This window comes from Narcine bancroftii, chromosome 6, assembly GCF_036971445.1.
Source record: "Narcine bancroftii isolate sNarBan1 chromosome 6, sNarBan1.hap1, whole genome shotgun sequence".
Taxonomy (NCBI): domain Eukaryota; kingdom Metazoa; phylum Chordata; class Chondrichthyes; order Torpediniformes; family Narcinidae; genus Narcine; species Narcine bancroftii.
In genome coordinates, this window is record NC_091474.1 from 21,926,713 (window position 1) to 21,948,717 (window position 22,005).

Below are 22,005 nucleotides of genomic sequence, written 5' to 3' on the forward strand. Positions count from 1 at the left end.
CAGTCAATGTTGTGAGTCTGAACCTTTTTTATCTTGCTGAAGGGTTCAGACCTGAAAAAGTCGACTGACCATTTCCACCTATGGATGCGGTCTGAACCGCTGAGTTCCTCCAGCAATTTTTTTCTGCTCTTTCTCTAAAGTATAGTCTTGCCATAAAGCTGTAGCTTTGTGCTCATTACTACTGAGAATACCTTAATGTATAAAAGATATCAACTGGAAACATACGGCCCTCCACAGTGAGGATGGAACAAGTGTCCTTACTGGGATTTGTGGTCTCATTCAGATTGAAGAAATTTCGGAATTTCTGCAAGAAAGAAAGTAACAAAAAAAAAAATCATGGACCCAAAAGTGTAACCAACTGTAAATTAACAAAATCACTCAGGAATCCTTCAAAAATAAATATTACAAAGTTACTGTAGTTTTCTCTCCTGGCACTTGTTTACAGTGCCATTGAACAACTTTTATGACTCCAAATCATGTGACCTTAAGCTGCAGTGATATATTTTGTGAGGTGTTTGAGGAGATTCAGTATGTCACTAAAGACTGGAAAACTTCTACAGGTGTACCACGGAGAGCATTCTGGCTGGTTGCATCACTGTCGGGTACAGAGGTTCCAACGCCAAGGACAGGAAAAAAAGTCCAGGGGGTTTTTAACTTGTCCTGTAGCATCAAGGGCATCTACAAGAGGCAGTGTCTTAAGAAAGCAGCCTCTATCCTCAAGGACCCCCACCACCAAGGCCATGCCCTTTTCACTCTGCTACCATCAGGAAGAAGGCACAAGACCTTAAAGTCAAGCATTCAGTGGCACAAGGACAGCTTCTTCCCCACTGCCGTCAGATTCATGAATGAACAATGAACCAAAGACACCGTCTTTGACTTTTCTTGCACTATTTTTATTTATTATTGTAAGGTGGTTGATATCAATGTTTGTATTGCCACAAAACAACAAATTTTGTGACTTGTTCATGACAGAAAATTCTGATTCTGATAACCCAGAGGGTTTGAGGCTGTGTAACAATCCAGTGAAATCAACAAGCTCAATGTAGATTAGAAATAAATAGTATAGCTTAAGTACGTTCTCTGAAACTTCAATGGAAGTTCCACAAACTTCAAATTGCATTTTTTCAGGTATTCTGCTGAAGGTAAAATCAGAAGAACTCCCATGAAAATTCTTGCCCATTAATAGGCAGACTATCTGCAGATTATCCACGACTGAATGAACTGTCCAGATTTGTGTTTTACAACACACAATAGCTACCTCATTATTCTTCAGTTGCCCTATCAGAGAATGTAATAAAAAATTATCTTTTTAACTCAACCCTAATATATAGTTTGGTTTTCAGATCAGACCACTTCCATATTTAAAACATCATTGATTCACTTAGCTGTTACAGCCCACAAGTTTAATTAGAAACGGAGCCAAATAAAGAGACTGAAGCAAGCGACCTTCAGCTCAATCAGATGTAGGCTTGAAGGAGTATCTTGAAGGTGGAGGGAGAGGTTGTGCAACAGTGATTTTGGCAGAGAAATTCCACAACTTATATCCTTGGAGTCGTCGAGACCATGATATGAAGAAAACTGGGGATATGCAGAAGAAAGTGCAGACATCACTGAAAGTTACGGAGCTGAAAGGAGTTACTGAAAGAAAAGTAGGAGGGATGTCAGGCAGCCTAAGGTCACACAGCCAATTAAATGAACTCTAACGAAGGCTGGCAATAATTCAGATTACTCAGGAGCAGAATGATACACTCACTCTGGGTATTTACAAGGTTGTAACTATTAGACAAACCTCTGCATCCAGTGTAGCGGAAGACACAATCAATCGTAGATCACCTCTTTTCTTCTGAACCTACATAAAGAAAGTGAAAAAATTGTGATAAATAATGCATTTTGGCATCACACCTTGCGCATTTAATTCATTGGCTCTGGTCTAATTTTCCTTGAAAATAAAAATTCTGCTTTTTTAACCAACTTCCTACCCACCCACCCCCTCCACCCTGCCTTCTGCTCTTAAAGGATAGATTTTTTTTAAACCGAGTGAAAACTTAAGAAGTTTGGAGAGGAAACAAATTCCAGAAGGGAAGGCGAGGTGTTCTTTGAAGATGAAGACAATGATTGTGTGCGCATGTATGAACTTGTGGGGTGCGGTCCGAGGTAGTTTCTTAGGAGAGGGATGACCTGTAGAATGTTAGGTGAACCGTGGACTGGAAAGAAAGTGAATGGGACTGGAGTTCTGTGAGGAATGAACATGCGAACATCCAAAGGTAAAACAGAAGAACTGCAGAAGCTGGAATCTTGGGTAAACAGCACAAAGTTGGAGGGACTCCAACAGGTCAGGCAGCATCCACGAAGAGAAATGGATGGTCAACGTTTCAGGTTGGGACCCTTTTACAAGGCAGGATGAGGAGAGTTATCAAGCATAAAACAAGGAGTGGTAGTATAACACCAGGCAAACAAGGGTAGGAGGGGAGGAGAAATAGGTAGAGGTAGATACCAATGGGGCAAGGAGGAGGGTTTGGAACAAAGAGTGAATATGGCACTTGGGGGGGGGTGTTAAGGAGTGAAACATGAAAGTCTACAGATGCTGTGACTGTAGTAAAAACACAGAAATGCAGGAGGAGCAGAGCAGGTCACGCAGCATCCAAAGGAGGTCGAGGTATATAACTGGCATTTCTGGACTGGGCCCTTCTTCGAGGTAGGTGGATGGGGTTACCTGAAATTGTAAAATTCATTGTTTATGCCATTGGGTTTTAGGCAGAATATAAGTTGCTGCTCAACAAATTGGAAACTCACAAGTGGGTGGAAAAAGTAAGGCTAGTCAGTCCCCCTCAGCCTACTCAATTAATTAGATCTTAGTTGTGTTTTTACTTCAACCACAGTAGCTGCAGACCTTGCTGTTTTAATTCCTTAGATCCTAGATTCTGCTTTTCCACTCACCCCCTAACCTTTCATTCCCTCGCTTCTGAAGAATTAATCGACCTATACCTTAGACTCTGATTAAACCCCCATAGACCAAGTAAATTCTCATCCATTGCAAAACTTGCTTTTAAACAATGATTCCCCCGTTCTATTTTCTCCCACATGGGGGAACATTACATTTAAATTTAAAAACTTTATTTTCAGCGTGATGCAAGCCAATTCCGCGCTGCCCCCAATAACCTAACTCCTTACATTTTTTGGAGGGTGGGAGGAACCTAGACCATCCAGGGAAAACCCACACAAGTCATTGGGAGAATAATAAGACAGCGGCAGATTTCGTACCCGGGCTGCTGGTGCTGTAATAGCATTGCACTAACCGCTGTGCTAACCAGGCCGCCCTCTCCACAACTAGCCTGTCAAGACCGTGGGTAGTCAAGGGAGCACAATGTCGGCCCCATGGACAAGTTAAGCTTACAGAGGACAAAGCATTATAGGAAAGAACAAGGCAGAGTAATGGATTCTAGGCCACCTTTGCCAATAGACTATTGAAAATGAACGGAGAGGAGGTACTCAGAGCAAAATACAGTAAAAGCCCCCGGTATCCGGCACCTATGGGAATTGTTAGATGCCAGATAGGTGAATTTTCCAGTTGCTTGAGATTGTGTGTTATGTGATTGATGAACTGACCACTAGGGACGCCAATTTTAAATCTCTGCATTTTTTATTTATTTATTTTCCACAATTTTTTTTTTTTGCTGGTTGCTTGAATTCCAGATGGCGAGGATTTTACTGTACTCTCAAAAATTCAACCAGAAATGATATCACTCAAACATATCCAAAGGATATTGGTTTGTGGAAGAGCTTTAAAGAATATCTCGAAAAACCAGTGGTATTAAGGAAAGATAGCAAACGTTGACAAGATACTCAAAATGCACATTTAAACAGGAAAGGCTCTTGTCGCTGAGATTGTAGAGCAATACACAATAGAGCTGGAGAAACTCAGCAGATTATGCACATCATCCATACGAAGCAAGGGTCACTTACCTTGACAAAAGGCCCAACCGTTCAGCACCCTTTGTTTCCTATCGATACTGTGTAACCTGCTGAGTTTCCAAGGCATTTCTGTGTATTGCAAAATAGATATTTGTTGTTTCTCTTTTGAATGCTAATAGAGCTGCATAGTGTTCCTTGGATTTTTTTCTACAACCTCAGATCACATCTCTCAACAGGAAAATAGCTGTTTCCTTTCGGCAAACACGTGCGCATGGATTACAGACCTTTCTGAGTAAGCCAATAGCTATGTCTGTGTATAGAGTTCTTTCATGGGCTTCATCCAGGAGAATTACACTGAAATAGCAGCAAAATAACAGAATCCATTAGACATTACAGGGTACAAGATGTATTGTGAGAAGGCTATTAATGTTTCAGGGCAGCAAAGAACAGTGTAAATTAAGATAAAAATGGTAAAAACAAAGTCTCCTTCACAAGATTCTGCATGTGAAATTTACAGGTAATTTTGTTGGTGAGTTTATGCATTTTTGAGCTGTAGAAGCATCATTGATAGCAAAGTGCTCTCTGCTCTCAATGTAATTTTCTCTTAGCTACTATCTTATCAGGCAGAAAACTTTTGACCTTTCCAACTCTTATAGTCTTAGATTCAGTATTTTACAGCATGGATCCAGGCCTTTTAGCCCAAATGGTCCAGGTGAATCAAGGTGCCTATAATAAGCTAGTCCCGGTTGCCTGTGTTTGGGAATTAAACCCTTCCTTCCCCGTGCTTAAGTGTTAGTTGATAAATCTTAATTGTTGTAAAAATTGAGGGGGAAAGAGAGTAAATGAAAGCAGGCTTTTTCCACTGAGGTGAAGTGAGACAAGAACTAGAGGACATGGGTTAAGGCTGAAAGGTGTGAAACACAAAAGTCTGCAGAGGCTGTGATTGCAGTAAAAGCACAGAATTGCTGGAGGAATTCAACAGGTCTCACAGCGTCCAGAGGAGGTAAAGATATTTAACTGATGTTTCTGGCTTGAGCCCTTCTTCAAGGTATGAGACCTTGGAGGGCTCAGTCTTGAAACTTTGGTTACACAGTATATCTTTACCTCCTATGGATGCTGAGGGACCTCTGAGTTCCTCCAGCATTTCTGTGTTTTTAAGGCTGAAAGGTGAGATGTTTAGGGGAAACTTCTTCACACCAACAGCGTGGAACGAGCTGCCTGCTGAAGTGGTGAATGTGGGCTCAATTTTGGCATTTAAGGAAAATTTGGATAGGTGCATGGATGGGAGGGACACAGTTCGGATGCAGGTCAATGGGAAAGTTTGGTGCAGACTATATGGGCCTAAAGGTCTGTTTCTGTGCTGTAATATTCTGTAGTTCCCACTTCGACAACTTCCTCTGACAGCAGAGAACGAAAATATTTTACAGTACGTATCATTTTCTGTTCTTTATAATCATCTGCTTAATGATAAGTGGTATGTTTAAAAAAAAATCTGGAATGGATTTCCTTCATTTTTGTTTTACTCGCAGCCAGCTGATTTAACATGCTGTACCATTTTGGTGGCGCATGGAGAGTTGATGCAAATTGTGCTGAGCTCAATATAATTCTCAGTTGGTTGAACTAAATACAACTATTTGTAACAATCTCATGATCAATGTACATAATTTAGTGATAACAAAAGCAGCAAGATGCAAGTAGCTTTGCATTGCTTCATTTTACTTGCAACAAAATTTAATAAATACTGGTATTTGTAAAGAATTTTGCATTACAGAAACAGCCCAAAATTATTGAAATGTTCTGTCAATATTTACCTGTATTTCTTCAATAAAGGGTCAGCCATCATCTCCCTGACGAGCATTCCATCTGTAAGGAACTAAGCCATAGAGGAACAGTATTATTCAATGTTTTAATTCAGAATTATTAAAATCTCTGACAGTATATCTTTATCTCATATAGCTGCTGAGGGACCTCTGAGTTCCTCCAGCATTTCTAAGACTGAAAGGTGAGATGTTTAGGGGAAACTTCCAAATATCTTGTGGTGAAACACACAAGTCTGTAGATGCTGTGATTATAGTCAAAAGTATAGTCTTTTGACTATATGTCAAGACGTATATCATGAATAAAGTTCATTTTAATTCCTTTTCTTTCTCCGTTTCAAATACTAGACAGAATGACATTTCTCATGGTCTCGAGTCATATTGCATTTCTTCGCTTTAGTAGACATGAGCAGATTATTCAGTCATTAGGGGACATTGCAGGCAAGGTTTATCCTCTCTTCAATTAGGAGCTGGACAAAGTTCCAGCCGGGATCATGGGACATCATTTTTGCTTTCTTCTCCTTCGTGCATGTAACCAAATCAAACTCATTTGAACTGGGGAAATAAGACATGTGAACTTTCTGGTGTTGTGTGACTTTGCTTCAGCCAGATTTTCACTCACATGCATAGACAACACATCTTACTTTTAGGAGTTAAACAATAAAATCTGCAGATGCTGGGGTCTAGATTATTTCCAGAGATGAGGGGATTAGCCTATGAGGAGAGATTGAGTCATCTGGGACTGTACTCACTGGAATTTAGAAGAATGAGAGGGGATCTTATAGAAATGCATACAATTGTGAAAGGCAAGGCTAAGATGAAGGTAGGCAAGTTATTTCCATTGGTGAGAGGGACAAGAACTAGGGGACATAGCCTCAAGATCTAGGGTAGTAGATTTAGGATGGAGATGAGAAGGAACTGCTTTTTCTAGAGGGTGATGAATCTGTGGAAGTCATTGTCCATTGAAGCAGTGGAGGCTACCTCAGTAAATATATTCAAGACAAGGTGGATAGATTTTTTTTTACATAGAAGAGGAATTAAGTAATATGGGAAAAAGGCAGGTAAGTGGAGATGATCCTATCAGATCAGCCATGACCTCATTGAATGGCGGAGCAGGGTTGATAGGCCGGATGGCCTAATCCTACTCCTATTTATTATGTTCTTATAGGTCTAAAGCAATACACAAAAGTGCTGGAGAAACTCAGCAGATCACGCAGCATCCACAGGAAATAAAAGGCCATCAACATTTTAGGCCTGAGTTATGGGCTCAGGTACATAATGACAACTGCCTTTTATTTCCAAAGGATGCTGCGTGACCTGCTGAGTTTCTCCGGCATGTTTGTGTATTGAACATCTTACCTTGATTCTGGTAGCTTGAGAATCTGTGCAATCATCAAAACGGATGCAATATCCAACTTCGTGACCCAACACGGCACCTCGTTCCTCTGCTACCCGCCCTGCCACCTGGAAATGAAGGGAAGAAAGTTTAACAGGAATCAACTGCTAGCAGAGCTTATTCTTCACAATACTACGAGAAAGGTGGATTTATATAAGAGGGCGCACAAAATCAGTGAACCGGTGCGGACTCGAAAGGCCAACATGGCCTATTTCCGCTCCGTAAATGGTTATATGGTTATATAGCACCTTTTAGGGCTTTCCTTCACACTTTACAGGTTATGCTACAACTGATGAGGCTGCATCTGGGGTTCTGCATGCAGTTCTGGTCTCCTTTCTTTACAAAATATGTACAGGCTTTGGAGCCAGTGCAGAGAAGGTTTACCAGGTTGACTCCAGAGAAGAAGGGGTTAGACAATGAGGGGAAATTCAGTTCTCTGGGGCTGTACTCACCGGAATTTAGCAGAATGAAAGGGAATCATTTAAAAAGATTTAAAATTATGAAAGACATAGATAAGATAGAGGTAGATAAGTTATTCCCATTGGTGAGGAAGACTAGAACTAGGGGACATAGCTTCAAGATACATTTCAGACAGAGATGAGGAATTGATTTTCCCAGAGGCAGTGAATCTAAGGAATTCATTGCCCATATGGTTAAGACAAGGTTGGATAGATTTTTTACCAAGTCAGGGATTTGGGGAAAAGGCAAGTTGGTAGAGATGAGCCTATCTTCAGATCAGCCAGAATCTCAGTGGCTGGTGGAGCAGGTTTGGCGAGTCGGACGGCTGTCTCTTGTTCCTATTTTTAATGTTCTCATGATTCTCTTTCCTCCACTCAAACCATTTTTCTTTCTTTCTTTGGCTTGGCTTCGCGGACGAAGATTTATGGAGGGGGTAAATGTCCACGTCAGCTGCTGGCTCGTTTGTGGCTGACAAGTCCGATGCGGGACAGGCAGACACGGTGGCAGCGGTTGCAAGGGAAAATTGGTGGGTTGGGGTTGGGTGTTGGGTTTTTCCTCCTTTGTCTTTTGTCAGTGAGGTGGGCTCTGCGGTCTACTTCAAAGGAGGTTGCTTCCCGCCGAACTGTGAGGCGCCAAGATGCACGGTTTGAGGCGATATCAGCCCACTGGCGGTGGTCAATGTGGCAGGCACCAAGAGATTTCTTTAGGCAGTCCTTGTACCTCTTCTTTGGTGCACCTCTGTCAAACCATTACAAGTTATCCAATATAATAGTTTTTTAAAAATTAATAATACTGATCAGCCAGCTCCCCACCATGACTACCAGCCACCCCACATCTCCATCGGGCACACAAAACTCAAAACGGTCAACCAGTTTACCTATCTCGGCTGCACCATTTCATCGGATGCAAGGATCGACAACGAGATAGACAACAGACTCACCGAGGCAAATAGTGCCTTTGGAAGACTACACAAAAGAGTCTGGAAAAACAACCAACTGTAAAACCTCACAAAGATTAGCGTATACAGAGCCTGTATACTCCTGTTCAGCTCCGAATCATGGGTCCTCTACCGGCATCACCTACGGCTCCTAGAACGCTTCCACCAGCGTTGTCTCCGCTTCATCCTCAACATTCATTGGAGCGACTTCATCCCTAACATCGAAGTACTCAAGATGGCAGAGGCCGACAGCATCGAATCCACACTGCTGAAGATCAAACTGCGCTGGGTAGGTCACGTCTCCAGAATGGAGGACCATCGCCTTCCCAAGATCGTGTTATATGGCGAGCTCTCCACTGGCCACCGTGACAGAGGTGCACCAAAGAAGAGGTACAAGGACTGCCTAAAGAAATCTCTTGGCGCCTGCCACATTGACCACCGCCAGTGGGCTGATATCGCCTCAAACCGTGCATCTTGGCGCCTCACAGTTCGGCGGGCAGCAACCTCCTTTGAAGAAGACCGCAGAGCCCACCTCACTGACAAAAGACAAAGGAGGAAAAACCCAACACCCAACCCCAACCCACCAATTTTCCCTTGCAACCGCTGCAACCGTGTCTGCCTGTCCCACATCGGACTTGTCAGCCACAAACGAGCCTGCAGCTGACGTGGACATTACCCCTTCATAAATCTTCGTCCGCGAAGCCAAGCCAAAGAAAAGAAAGAAGAAGGAGAGGAGATGGCAGTAGTATTCATTTATAAATGGAATTTTAAATTAAAAGGAAAACAAGTAACCCTTTATTGAAACAATTTATATTTGGGATAAAATTAAATAATTTGTGGGATTGAAAGAGGGATGATCCTCAAAGATGCCTTTATCTCAAGACAGTTTAATACCCATGACTTTGGGTTATAGAATCTTGGCTACCTGGTATTAACATGGTATCAAGTGAATTGAAGATGGTTATGATCAACAGGGGCAATTAAATATCTTATGAGGGACAAAAATAAATATAATTTACCGAACAATACATTCTTCTGTTAAATCCAAATGTGATCCTTTTTTGAGGGAAAAGTGGGGACCATTAATGGACCTACCAATGTGCTCAGACATGGAAATTCTAATTTGAAAGGGGAATACAACCAAATTTATCTCTAATATACAGGCACGCGAGGTAAAAAAAATGGAAAAGAGCCATGCGCTTGCATTAAATTACAGCGGGGTCAAGGAGGCACAATGCCCCTTGTTGGGAAGGGGGGTGGATTTGGGCAGCGCTCCCATTTGGAAAATTTATACACAAAATGTACCCTTTTTAAACCATTTTTTAGTCATTTTAAACAAAATCAATTGGTTTTTTTCCCCAGTGAGCACAGTATTTCAGACAAACACCACCCAGATCTAAGCCCCTTCCAGATCACCAGGCAATACCTGCTTGACCTATGCTCAAACCAGAGTGTCTGCTTCTCCTGACTCCAAGCAGTACTTGCCTATAACTAGCACCTAACATGCCAAGCAGTGCCCCTGCCCAACTTGCATGCAATCAGAAACAAGGAAAATTAATTTGCCAGTAAATACTTGAGAGATAAATTACTCAAGCAATGCACAGCTGTAGTTTTTATGGGACATCATTTTTGCTATTCCATCATTTGGAACATAATTGTAAAATAATTTTAGCTCATGCAGTGGCTAAGAGGTCTCAAGAACAATTAATGTAATTCAAATGGGAGGAGGCAAGATTTCAGATAAACCAATGAAGATAAAGTTTTATAAGGAATTGTTTAAATCAGAATCAGTGGGGGGGGAATTCCGTTAAAATAGATGACTTTGTATCAGGATGAACGAGAGGGGCTGAGTGCTCCCTTCCCTCGAGAGGAGAATGAGAAAGTTTAAGCTCACGACAGACTAACAAATCACCAGGAGAGGATGAGTTCCCTGCTGAATTTTATGAAGAGTTCAAAGATCTCTTAATGCCCCTTCTTATGAAGGTGGTGAATCAGACAGCGGAGACACATACACTCCCAGAGTCTTTCTCAACAGCAATTATTATGGTGATCCAAAAAAGGATAGTGATCCTTTAAATCCCTCCTCCCATAGGACCATTTCATTATTGAATGCAGATTATAAAATTATAGCAAAAGTACTGGCCAATATTTGCTTAAGTTGACAAATCCAAACCAAGCTGACAATCAACGGTAAACCTGCAGATTACTCAATATAGTGCATCTTGCACAGTCTGGGGTGGATCAAAGTGTGGCCATGGCTTTGGATGTGGAGAAGGCCTTTGACAGACTGGAGTAGGACTTTCTGTTCAAAGTACTGTAGAAATTTGGATTGGGACAACTATTTATTAATTGGGTAAAAACACTCTTACCATAAACCCTGAGCTAAAATTATTATAAATGGACGTGTCTCCAGTGTTTCCCACTGGGTAGATCAAGTAAGCAGGATTGCCCATTATCCCCAGTGTTGTTTATATTAGCTATTGAACCATTGGCTGAAACCATCCCAAGGGATGCAGAAATAAAGGGGTTCAAGGTGGGCCAGGAAGAGCACAAAATTAATTTATTTGCTGATGATATGCCAGTATATTTGACCGACCCAGGGAGGTGGGGAATCGTTGGCCAGGCTGGAAGATTATGGCAAGATCTCTGGGTAAAGATAAATTTGGATAAAAGTGAAATCATGTCCTTGACAAAGGGGAATTACAGACAGTACAAACAAAGGAGCCAGTTTAAATGACCTCAAGAGGGTACTAAATAATTGGGAATAAAAATAGATAATGATTTGAGTAATTTATATAAACTCAATTAGCTCCATTTGTTCTGAAAGATTGAGGAGGATTTGGATAGATAGAAACCCCTGCCCTTAACTTTGGTGGGCAGGGTTAATTGTGTTAAAATAAAAGTGATGCCAAGACTACAATATTTATTTCAGTCCTTGCCCATCCCACTGCTCCAGAGTTTCTTTAAGGCACTCAACATTATAAGACAAGTCTCAAGCAACCAAAAGGTACACTTATCCAGCATCTACCAACCCCATAGGTGCCAGATACAAGAGGTTTTACTGTATTCACATAAATCAACAACAATTCACTTTAAGTACTGAATTGTGAGTGATGAAGGCAATTTATAAAAGCGAGAACACATTTGGATCAGCATTGGGATCCAGTCCATAGTCCAACTCCGTGCTCCTGCTTCTCATAAGTTCTTACACGGCAAAAAGGGATTCAAACTGGTGAACACAAACATGGTAGTTCCAGCAGCCGCAGGAGAGGTGGCGGTTTTCGGAAGAAACTGCTCCGGCAGCAGGGTCTGGTTAGGAGGGTGCCACTTTTAACAGGTCAATGACTGATGGAACAGAGCAACCACTTGCGCCGGATTCCTATCCACCCTGTGAAGACCCTGCAGTTTTTGTAAGGGAAGGAAGCTGCTGGGAATGAATCCAACATTCGTGTTCTGTTAAAATGCCTGAAACCTAGCTTGACAGTTGTCGTGACTAATCTTGTTACTTTTCATTATGTTTTCTGTATATTTTTAAATCCAAAATGGCACCAGAGAATGTAACTGTTTTGCGATGCCTGGATAGCTTGCAAAATTGAGCTTTTCACCATGACAGTAAATTTGAATCTGTATTGATCACACCACCCATCATAGGATGCCAATAGATGGAAAAAAGGTTGAGAACCACTGCCGTAGCAGACCCACAAGATTTCAGTCCAAGAGATCATTGTGGGTGGGGGGATGCATTCTATGGAAGAATGCATATTTTCTGATAATGTTCTGTGGTTATCTGATGAAGACAAAGCTACTTACCGAAACTGCTGCCACTCTACGTGGTTGTGTCACGCCAATCACTCGTCCTTCTGCTGTCCAGCCAGCTTCTAGTAGATACTGTGCAAAAATGGTAGGAGAGGTGAGAAAGAAGTCGGCAGCTTTGGGAAAGATTTGTTTTATTTGATTTACAGTAGAGGGCACAGCAAAATTGGAATACTTCCCCAATGAAAAGCATTGTCCAAATAATATGCTCCTCCCTTCAAATAATCATTCATTCATGAACTAAAACTTAATTCTACTAAGCTGTCAAGGCAGAGTCAAGCTTCAAATGAAAACTTGTTCTCCTTAATCTGAAATCAAAATATTTTTCAAACCTTTTGGTTTTGGTGACATGATTAGCACAACATTGTTACAGCGCCAGTGACTGGGGTTTCCTCCCACCGCTCAAAACCTACTGGGTGTAGGTTATTGGGGTGGAAATTGGGCGGCACAGACTCATGGGCCAAAATGCACTGAAATGGCCTGCTACCATGCTGTATGTCTAAATTTAAAATTTTTAAAAATTAAATGACAAGATATTGATCAAATGGGAAAGTGAGCAAGGGAATGGCAAATGGAATTTAACTCAGACAAATGAGAAATTAAACCAGACCAGGGCACATACTCTGAATTTCAGGCACTATGGAACATAAAGACTTTTGGGATAGATTCTTTATAGTGGCAACAAGGTAGTCAGGGTGATAATGAAGGCATATGGCATGCTCATTGGCTAAGCATTGATTACAACATGCTACAGTTGTAAAACACTTAGGCTGCACTAGTTTTGGTCATCATACTATTGGAAAGATGTGATTCAGATGGAGTGTTGAAAAAAAATTACGAGGACATTGCCTAGATTGGATGGCTTGAGTAACAAAGATAGATTGGATAGTCCAGGTCGGTTGTCCCTGGAGCAAGGGTAGCTGAAAGGTATTAATGGCAGAAATATTTTTATGAGGAGCGCAGATAAGATAGGTGGCCAGTTTGTTTTCCGTGGTGGGAACATCTACAACTTGAGATTTAAGATGAGATGGAAGAGGCTTGAAAGGAATCTGAGGGTGTATTTTTTTTTCGACACCATGTAGCTGGGATGTGCTGTTAGAAGCGGTGGTGGGAAAAAGGACAGTAACAAAACTTAAGCAACTTTGCCTTTTGGCAAAGAATATCAGGATATTCTTGGGGGGGGGGGTGGTTGGTGGGAGAACCTCCTTAGCCCACTGAGGTTTGCTACACAGCTACCAGAGAACAAGACAACCAAAGAGAAAACCAGTTTCTGAGTGCAAACCTGTGTTAAAAATCACTCCCTCCAAAATGCCCAACAACAACTCATTGGCACATATCACTAAATTGAAACAATAGAGCAATGTTTTGGAGGGGACAATAGGTCCTATCGTGCTTGCTTGTTTATGATTTGCCAAAAACAAAAATTAAGAGAAATGCCATGGTGTCCTATTACAAACCTGAGGGATTTGGGTGCTCTTTCCACATCCTGTTTCACCCACTATCACCAACGTCTGATAGTTCTCTACCAGGTAAAGGATATTATTCCTGTGCTATAAAAAGAACAAAAAAACAATAAATTATAGATTTTTCCATCATCATTTCCCCCAACCTGTACCGTAAAGTCTTCTGACCTGATCAAATCTAAAGATTTTCAGTTTTCTGGGGAAAATGAGTGGCATTAAAGGTCATAACAAGAGTTATTGACTCATAAAACTTTCAATTAATCTTAATTATAACTGGACTGAATCACAGAATCTGATTTACTGACAGATTTATGTCCCATATATTTAAAAAAAGACACATTCTTTTGGAACTTCAAATATTACTGGAATTAAAATACAAGGTAGTGATGCAACCAGCCAGAAGTACATTTAATTGAGGGAATGCGTTATGTTGGATGATTGTTAATTTTCCAAGAGTATCGGGACAATTACCCACCCTTCCAGGAACGCAGTAACATCATGAGAAGCTATTTTAAGAACTGTGGGGAAAACAGGAAAGGTTTGGGATCACGTGACTATTCCTTCAAGGTTCTTGCACTTATTTTCCCCAAAAATAAACTTTATTCACAATTGAAAATATACCAAGTTCAAGGTCTTTTTAGCTTCCTAGTGTCATTTCCAATATACATTTTGTTACTGTACATTGTGGCATTAATGATTAATCGTACTGCTGCCATAATGTGACCTGTTGGGTTTACATCAGAATCAGAATTTATTGTCATGAACAAGTTATGAAATTCAGTGTTTTGTGGCAGCGTCATAGTCCAGACATACATATTATAGCCATCTTACAACATTACTATAAATAAAAACAATTAAAATAACACTGCACAAAAAATAAGGCCGTGTCTTTGGTTCAATGATTATTCAGAAATCTGATGGCAGAGGGGAAGAAGCTGTCCTTGTGCCGTTGAGTATTTGTCTTTAGGCTCCTGTACCTTTTTCCTGATGGCAGCAAAGTGAAGAGGGCATGGCCTGGGTGGTGAGGTGTCTTTCAGGATAGAGGCTTTTTTTTTTAAAAGACACCATCTCATGTAGGTGTCCTCGATGGAGTGAAGTCTGGTGCCAGTGACGTCACAGGCCAAGTTAACAACCCTCTGGAGTTTCTTCTTGTCCTTAGTGTTGGTGCCTCCATACCAGGTAGTGATGCAACCAGCCAGAAGGCTCTCAACAGTACATCTGTAGAAGTTTCCGAGAGTTTTTGGTGACATACCAAATCTTCTCAGACACCTCACAAAGCATAGTCGCTGGCGAGCCTTCTTGGTGATTGCATCAACGTGGAGGCTCCAGGACAGATCCTTGGCTTCAGACTCAGGCCCAAAACATCTTATGAATGGTGCACGACCAGTTGAGTCCCTTCAGCATTTCTGTGACCTTAAGGAAGGGCTCTGACCCGAAACATCAGCAATATATCCTTACTGGAAGAGTTCCTCCAGCATTTATTGTGTATTTTTATTACATCTCCTTCAGGTGTTTGAGGGGCTTTCCAACTAATATCAGCCACTCAACGCCCAGTAGTAGAAGGAACTGAGACTATGGTCCTTCACCACAAAGCCCTGTGTTAGCTGCGCCAAGCCTCAGTGTGCCCCTCAGCGTGTTACCTGCAGCCTGGACCGTGCTGGTTGGCAGCATTCCATCACTGACATCTCACTGTGCTGGAAGACCCACAGGGTTTGGACCAGAGAATGTCTTTCACTGAGTTGATGACATTCCAGCAACCCTGACGAAGGCTGGCAATAATAAGAGTCCTCTGTTACACCACAACCGGGGAGGACCCTGCAAAGGACCCTTGCATCCTTCTCCAACCTGTCTTAGCAAATCCACATTCTGCAAAGAGGTAGGCAGCTACCTACTCCCCTTCATGGTCTCCTTTTCTATGACATAAAGCTGTTCTTTTGTTTTACAATAAAATTGAGATTATAAAGTGCCTTAGGACTTTCACAAATATACAAATTCAATCTTTCAACAGGTAAAACAGGTGATTTACATGTACTTCTTTCAGTTTAGCATAATGAATTCACTGAATGCAATCTCCTCTTCACTGAGAGACCAAATTCAGATGGGAGTGACACTTTACAATATACCTTGATTCAGTCTGGAGATGAGATTTCCTGCTTCTAGTTGTTTATTATCTTTCCCTCTATCTCGTTTAAATTCTGTTCTTGGTTTCCAACATGCTCCCATGCAGTTCCTTATAAACTTCAATGTAAATATACAGAAAAGTGTGATATTGAGTCAAACGAACTCAGTAAAGTTGACTTTAAAAGTGGGTAGTTGGGCACAATGAATGGCAATAGAGAAAAATGTAAAGCTACTACATTTCCTGCTTCTAGTGGAGGAAGGGAGAGGGGAGGGGGAGAGAGAGGGGAGGGGGAGAGAGAAAAATACGGGTGCATCTGAGGAGATTAACGTGTGGTGAGCAAGGCAATGTTTTGTCTCAGTGGTTCTATAATTAGATGGCTTAATGTCCAAAATCACACACTGAAGCCTCAGCAAAGGTTGCCATCTTGAGGCCAAGTTAGGTTTGTGGCCCAAAATTAAAAATACATCACACTGTGAAGTGGGGTGCAAAAATTCAACCGGAGATCCTTCAGAGATTTTTGTTGACATCTTATTTAATTCAAAGATTTACAGTCCTAAAGGAGCAAATAATAATGGGCAGTACAGTGGTACTGCAGGAAATGCAGCTGTGAACCGGGTTCACTCCCGATCTCTGCCCCTAATTTGCACCCCGATAGTACACGGGTTTACAACCGGACTTCAGCAGCTTACAGCTTCTCAAAGATCCAATGGTCGTCAGGGTAATTGGCTACTGCAAATCTCCATGGGGACAGAGGAACAAAAGAATTTTTCTTTGGCTTGGCTTCATGGATGAAGATTTATGGAGGGGTATGTCCACGTCTGCTGCAGGCTCGTTGGTGACTGACAAGTCCGATATGGGACAGGCAGACACGGTTGCAGCGGTTACAAGGGAAAATTGGTTGGTTGGGGTTGGGTATTGGGTTTTTCCTCCTTTGTCTTTTTTCAGTGAGGTGGGCTCTGCGGTCTTCTTCAAAGGAGGTTGCTGCCCGCCGAACTGTCAGGCGCCAAGATGCACGGTTGGAGGCGATATCAGCCCATTGGCGGTGGTCAATGGGGCAGGCACCAAGAGATTTCTTTAAGCAGTCCTTGTACCTCTTCTTTAGTGCACCTCTGTCTCGGTGGCCAGTGGAGAGCTCGCCATATAACACGATCTTGGGAAGGCGATGGTCCTTCATTCTGGAAACGTGACCCACCCAGTGCAGTTGGGTCTTCAGCAGTGTGGATTCGATGCTTGCGGACTCTGTCAGCTCGAGTACTTCAATGTTGGTGATGAAGTCATTCCAATGAATGTTGAGGATGGAGCGGAGACAACGCTGATGGAAGCGTTCTAGGAGCCGTAGGTGATGTCAGTAGAGGACCCATGATTTGGTCCCGAACAGGAGCGTGGGTATGACAACGGCTCTGTACACGCTAATCTTTGTGTGTTTCTTCAGGTGGTTGTTTTTCCAGACTCTTTTGTGTAGTCATCCAAAGGCGCTATTTGCCTTGGTGAGTCTGTTGTCTATCTCTTTGTCGATCCTTGCATCAGATTAAATGGTGCAGCCGAGGTAGGTAAACTGGTTGACCGTTTTGAGTTCTGTGTGCCCGATGGAGATGTGGGGGGGCTGGTAATCATGGTGGGGAGCTGGCCGATGGAGGACCTCAGTTTTCTTCAGGCTGACTTCCAGGCCAAACATTTTGGCAGTTTCTGCAAAACAGGACGTCATGTGCTGGAGAGCTGGCTCTGAATGGGCAACTAAAGCGGCATCATCTGCAAAGAGTAGTTCACGGACAAGTTGCTCTTGTGTCTTGGTATGAGCTTGCAGGCGCCTCAGATTGAAGAATAGAATAAAAGAAGAGAAAATAAGCTACAAGGAAACAATTAGAGGAAGGGTGAGGTTACTCTTTGAGAAGGCATAGACTTGATTGACCAACTGGCCTCTCCATGGTCATCAGGAGAAAGGTAATATAAAAAGTGATTACTTTGTATATTAATAGATTAATTCTAAAATGTTCCTAATAAAACACAAGTGAAAGTGAAATTTACAAACAAATTGATCTTAAAAACTTTAAGTCCTAATGCAGAGAACAATGTCCACGTCGACCAAGCTAATAGCATTTGCCTGCATTCATCTCATCTCCCTCTAAACATTTCTATCCATGTACAGTGCCTGTCTAAATGTCTTTTGAGTGTTACAACGCTTCTGTCATTTCCTCTGGCAGCTCATTTCACATACCACCACCCGCAATGTAAAGAAGGTATCCCTCAGGTCCCTTTTAAATTTTTCACAACTGACCTCAAATACATGCCCTCTAGTTTTAGATTCCCCTACCATGGGAAAAGATTATTTTCAGTGTAAATAGAAGCTGAATTGTTCCTTCACTGCATCACTGACATCTATTCCTAGATTATCAGATCTAGGAATACAGATCTGATATTACAGTCGCCCTGAGGAAAAATAAATTGCTGGTTGTTTTACCCTATCTATGCCTCTCATAATCATGTCTTCTTTGCTTCTTCTTTGGCTTGGCTTCGCGGACGAAGATTTATGGAGGGGGTAAAAAGTCCACGTCAGCTGCAGGCTCGTTTGTGGCTGACCAGTCCGATGCGGGACAGGCAGACACGATTGCAGCGGTTGCAAGGGAAAATTGGTTGGTTGGGGTTGGGTGTTGGGTTTTTCCTCCTTTGCCTTTTGTCAGTGAGGTGGGCTCTGCGGTCTTCTTCAAAGGAGGCTGCTGCCCGCCAAACTGTGAGGCGCCAAGATGCACGGTTTGAGGCGTTATCAGCCCACTGGCGGTGGTCAATGTGGCAGGCACCAAGAGATTTCTTTAGGCAGTCCTTGTACCTTTTCTTTGGTGCACCTCTGTCACGGTGGCCAGTGGAGAGCTCGCCATATAATACGATCTTGGGAAGGCGATGGTCCTCCATTCTGGAGACGTGACCCATCCAGCGCAGCTGGATCTTCAGCAGCGTGGACTCGATGCTGTCGACCTCTGCCATCTCGAGTACCTCGACGTTAGGGGTGTGAGCGCTCCAATGGATGTTGAGGATGGAGCGGAGACAACGCTGGTGGAAGCGTTCTAGGAGCCGTAGGTGGTGCCGGTAGAGGACCCATGATTCGGAGCCGAACAGGAGTGTGGGTATGACAACGGCTCTGTATACGCTTATCTTTGTGAGGTTTTTCAGTTGGTTGTTTTTCCAGACTCTTTTGTGTAGTCTTCCAAAGGCGCTATTTGCCTTGGCGAGTCTGTTGTCTATCTCATTGTCGATCCTTGCATCTGATGAAATGGTGCAGCCGAGATAGGTAAACTGGTTGACCGTTTTGAGTTTTGTGTGCCCGATGGAGATGTGGGGGGGCTGGTAGTCATGGTGGGGAGCTGGCTGATGGAGGACCTCAGTTTTCTTCAGGCTGACTTCCAGGCCAAACATTTTGGCAGTTTCCGCAAAGCAGGACGTCAAAGACATCTATTAAATCATCGGTTATTCTTCTTTGCGCTGTTGATCTTGTCTCAGAAGACACATTCTCCAATTCCAGGCAACCTCTTGGTAAATCTCCTCTCCAAAGCTTCCACAACCTTCCTGTAATGAGGTGAACAGAACTGAATACAATATTCCAAGTGTGCTCTAACCAGAGTTTTATAGAGCTGCAATATTACCTCAAGGCTCTTGAAGTCAATCCCCCGACTAATAAAGACTAGCATACCACAAGAACTTTTTATCTACCCTGTGAGGCACCCTCGAGAGATCAATGGATTTGGACACCAAGGTCCCTCTGTTCTTCCACACTGTCCAACATCCTGCCATTTACTATGTGTTCCACCTTCAGCTCTCCAGAATACATCTCGTCACTCTTATCCAGACTGAATTCAATCGACCACTACTCCACCCAACTCTTCAGCCTGACTCTCTCCTGCTGCAACCTACAAAAACCTTCCACACTATCCACCACACCTCCAACTTTGTATCACCTGAAAACATTTCTGGAAAAAAAAAGAGCAGAGGTCCCAGAACAGATCACTGAGGAACTTCACTGGTCAGCTTCTCTGCAGGCAAGCCAAGTTTGTATCCACGAGTGCAGAGAATTCTTCCAATGTTCATTCCAATGACAACAATCTTATTGTGGGGTGGCAACACTGCTTCCAGCACCAGCGACCAGGATTTGAAACTGGTGCTATCTGTAAGGAGTTTGTACGTTCTCCCTGTGTCTGCATGGGTTTCCTCTAATGCTCCGTTTTCCTTCCACTGTTGAAAACGTACCAGGGGTTGTAAGTAAGTTGGGGGTAATTGGTCAGCATGAGATCGTCTACATTTATATTATTAAACACTGCTGTACACTTGTTGCTTTTATTTCCATACAGACACTTTGATTTTATTATTTTGATTTTGTGTAAATTAATTTCATTTTTACATAATATTACAATTAAGTCCTGCTTCACTGAAAAAAAAACAAATGCATTTACATCCTTACTGAGGGAAAAATTCAAATTCAAATAGTTAAACGTAATTTAAGTATGAAAGTAAGAATGAGACATAACAGGATCTAATATCAGCAAAGAAATAAATGTTCTTATACCTTAAAGATTGGCAGTTTTTGCCTCTGTTGCTCAATGGAGAGGGAAGCGTATCGATTGTAGATCACCGTGGTTCCAGTCGCTTCTGCAGAACTGACCCGCTCTTCAGATATACCCAGACCAGGAGCCTCAGCGCCTTTAATATAGGATGCAATTAAGCAAAATTTTTAATCTTCATTACTTTATACCAATTTGCCAAGTACTACGGTCTCCGTAATTGGAAGCATGGATGACTTTAATGGAAAGATGCGAGAAGTCAACAAATGCCTTCTCTTTCCCCTCGACTTCTTTTCAGAATTTGAAGTAGGAATCTACACAAGTTCCTTTCACATTTCCATCCCAATAAATCAACCATTCAGTGTTCCGATATAGGAATGGGGGTTTAGCCTTTCACACTAGTCCACTCCTAACTGGGACACTGAACGCTTTCACACTTGCTGGGGTTTATTTGGTCTGTTTAATAGGAAGTGCCTGCAATGCAATTGCCCATTTCACACTTGCTTGATCTCAACATTGGCGTCTACAGACACCGGGGATTGTACTAGGGGTCGAGGCCAGCAAACACCGGTGTGAGATGATGTCATCTGATGCTAGCATTGAGCAGATTTTGCTTTCACACTTGCCACTTTAAGGGCCGATTGGCGTTCGATTCCTGGGATCACTGGCAAATGTGAAAGGGGCTATAGATGCTTATTGCTTTGAAACTAGAAAATGAATGTTGTCAGCGGGCTATCCTGTTCTTTTCTTTCATTCAGAGAAGCCACAGTTCAGATATGTACATTGATTTTAATACACCAATGCACGAAGCAGTAAATAAACCCAGAGTCTAACAGCCTCTAGATACATCCTGCCGAGTGGGTGAGTGGATGGCAGCAATCTCTTCAAGATTGAGACACAATTGGTAGCCCCCATGCCTCTTGAGTCAAAAGATTCTGAGTTCGTCAACTCCAGAGGCCAGAGCTCAAAATCTATGCTGACACATTCTATGCAGCACGGAGGGAGTCCTATACTACCAGAGATGCCATCATTCAGATTTTGGATGTACTGTCAGAATACGTACATGACATCATATACAACCTTGAGATTCTTTTTCCTCTGAGAGAGGCAGAATTACTCTTTAGTGATAGTGCAAAAAAATGCTGTACACCAGTGATTCTCAATCTTTTTCTTTCCACTCACATACCACTTTAAGTATTCCCTTGGACTTAAGTGCTGCATCTTGGCCTCACAGTTTGGCGGGCAGCAACCTCCTTTGAAGAAGACCGCAGAGCCCACCTCACTGACAAAAGGCAAAGGAGGAAAAACCCAACACCCAACCCCAACCCACCATTTTTCCCCTGCAGCCGCTGCAACCGTGTCTGCCTGTCCCGCATCGGACTTGTCAGCCACAAACGAGCCTGCAGCTGACGTGGACTTTTACCCCCTCCATAAATCTTCGTCCGCAAAGCCAAGCCAAAGGATAAGTGCTCTGTGATTAGTAAGGGATTGCTTAAGGTGATATATGGATGGAAAGAAAAAGGTTGAGAACCACTTTTA

The 22,005-nt window shown here is 42.5% G+C and overlaps 1 protein-coding gene across 2 annotated transcripts in view; it reads right to left on the minus strand.

The window, feature by feature from the left end:
* The window catches only part of dhx35 (DEAH-box helicase 35), an 82,956-nt gene that overhangs the window by 49,886 nt on the left and 11,065 nt on the right, over positions 1-22,005 (minus strand). For both annotated transcript variants that reach the window (XM_069884221.1, XM_069884220.1), the window contains exons 2-9: positions 20,472-20,605; positions 13,792-13,884; positions 12,332-12,409; positions 7,089-7,193; positions 5,724-5,785; positions 4,197-4,266; positions 1,790-1,849; positions 192-304 (exon numbers count right to left, since the gene is read on the minus strand). In XM_069884221.1, the coding sequence (XP_069740322.1) occupies positions 192-304; positions 1,790-1,849; positions 4,197-4,266; positions 5,724-5,785; positions 7,089-7,193; positions 12,332-12,409; positions 13,792-13,884; positions 20,472-20,605 (715 nt within the window). The remainder of the gene's footprint in view (positions 1-191; positions 305-1,789; positions 1,850-4,196; positions 4,267-5,723; positions 5,786-7,088; positions 7,194-12,331; positions 12,410-13,791; positions 13,885-20,471; positions 20,606-22,005) is intronic.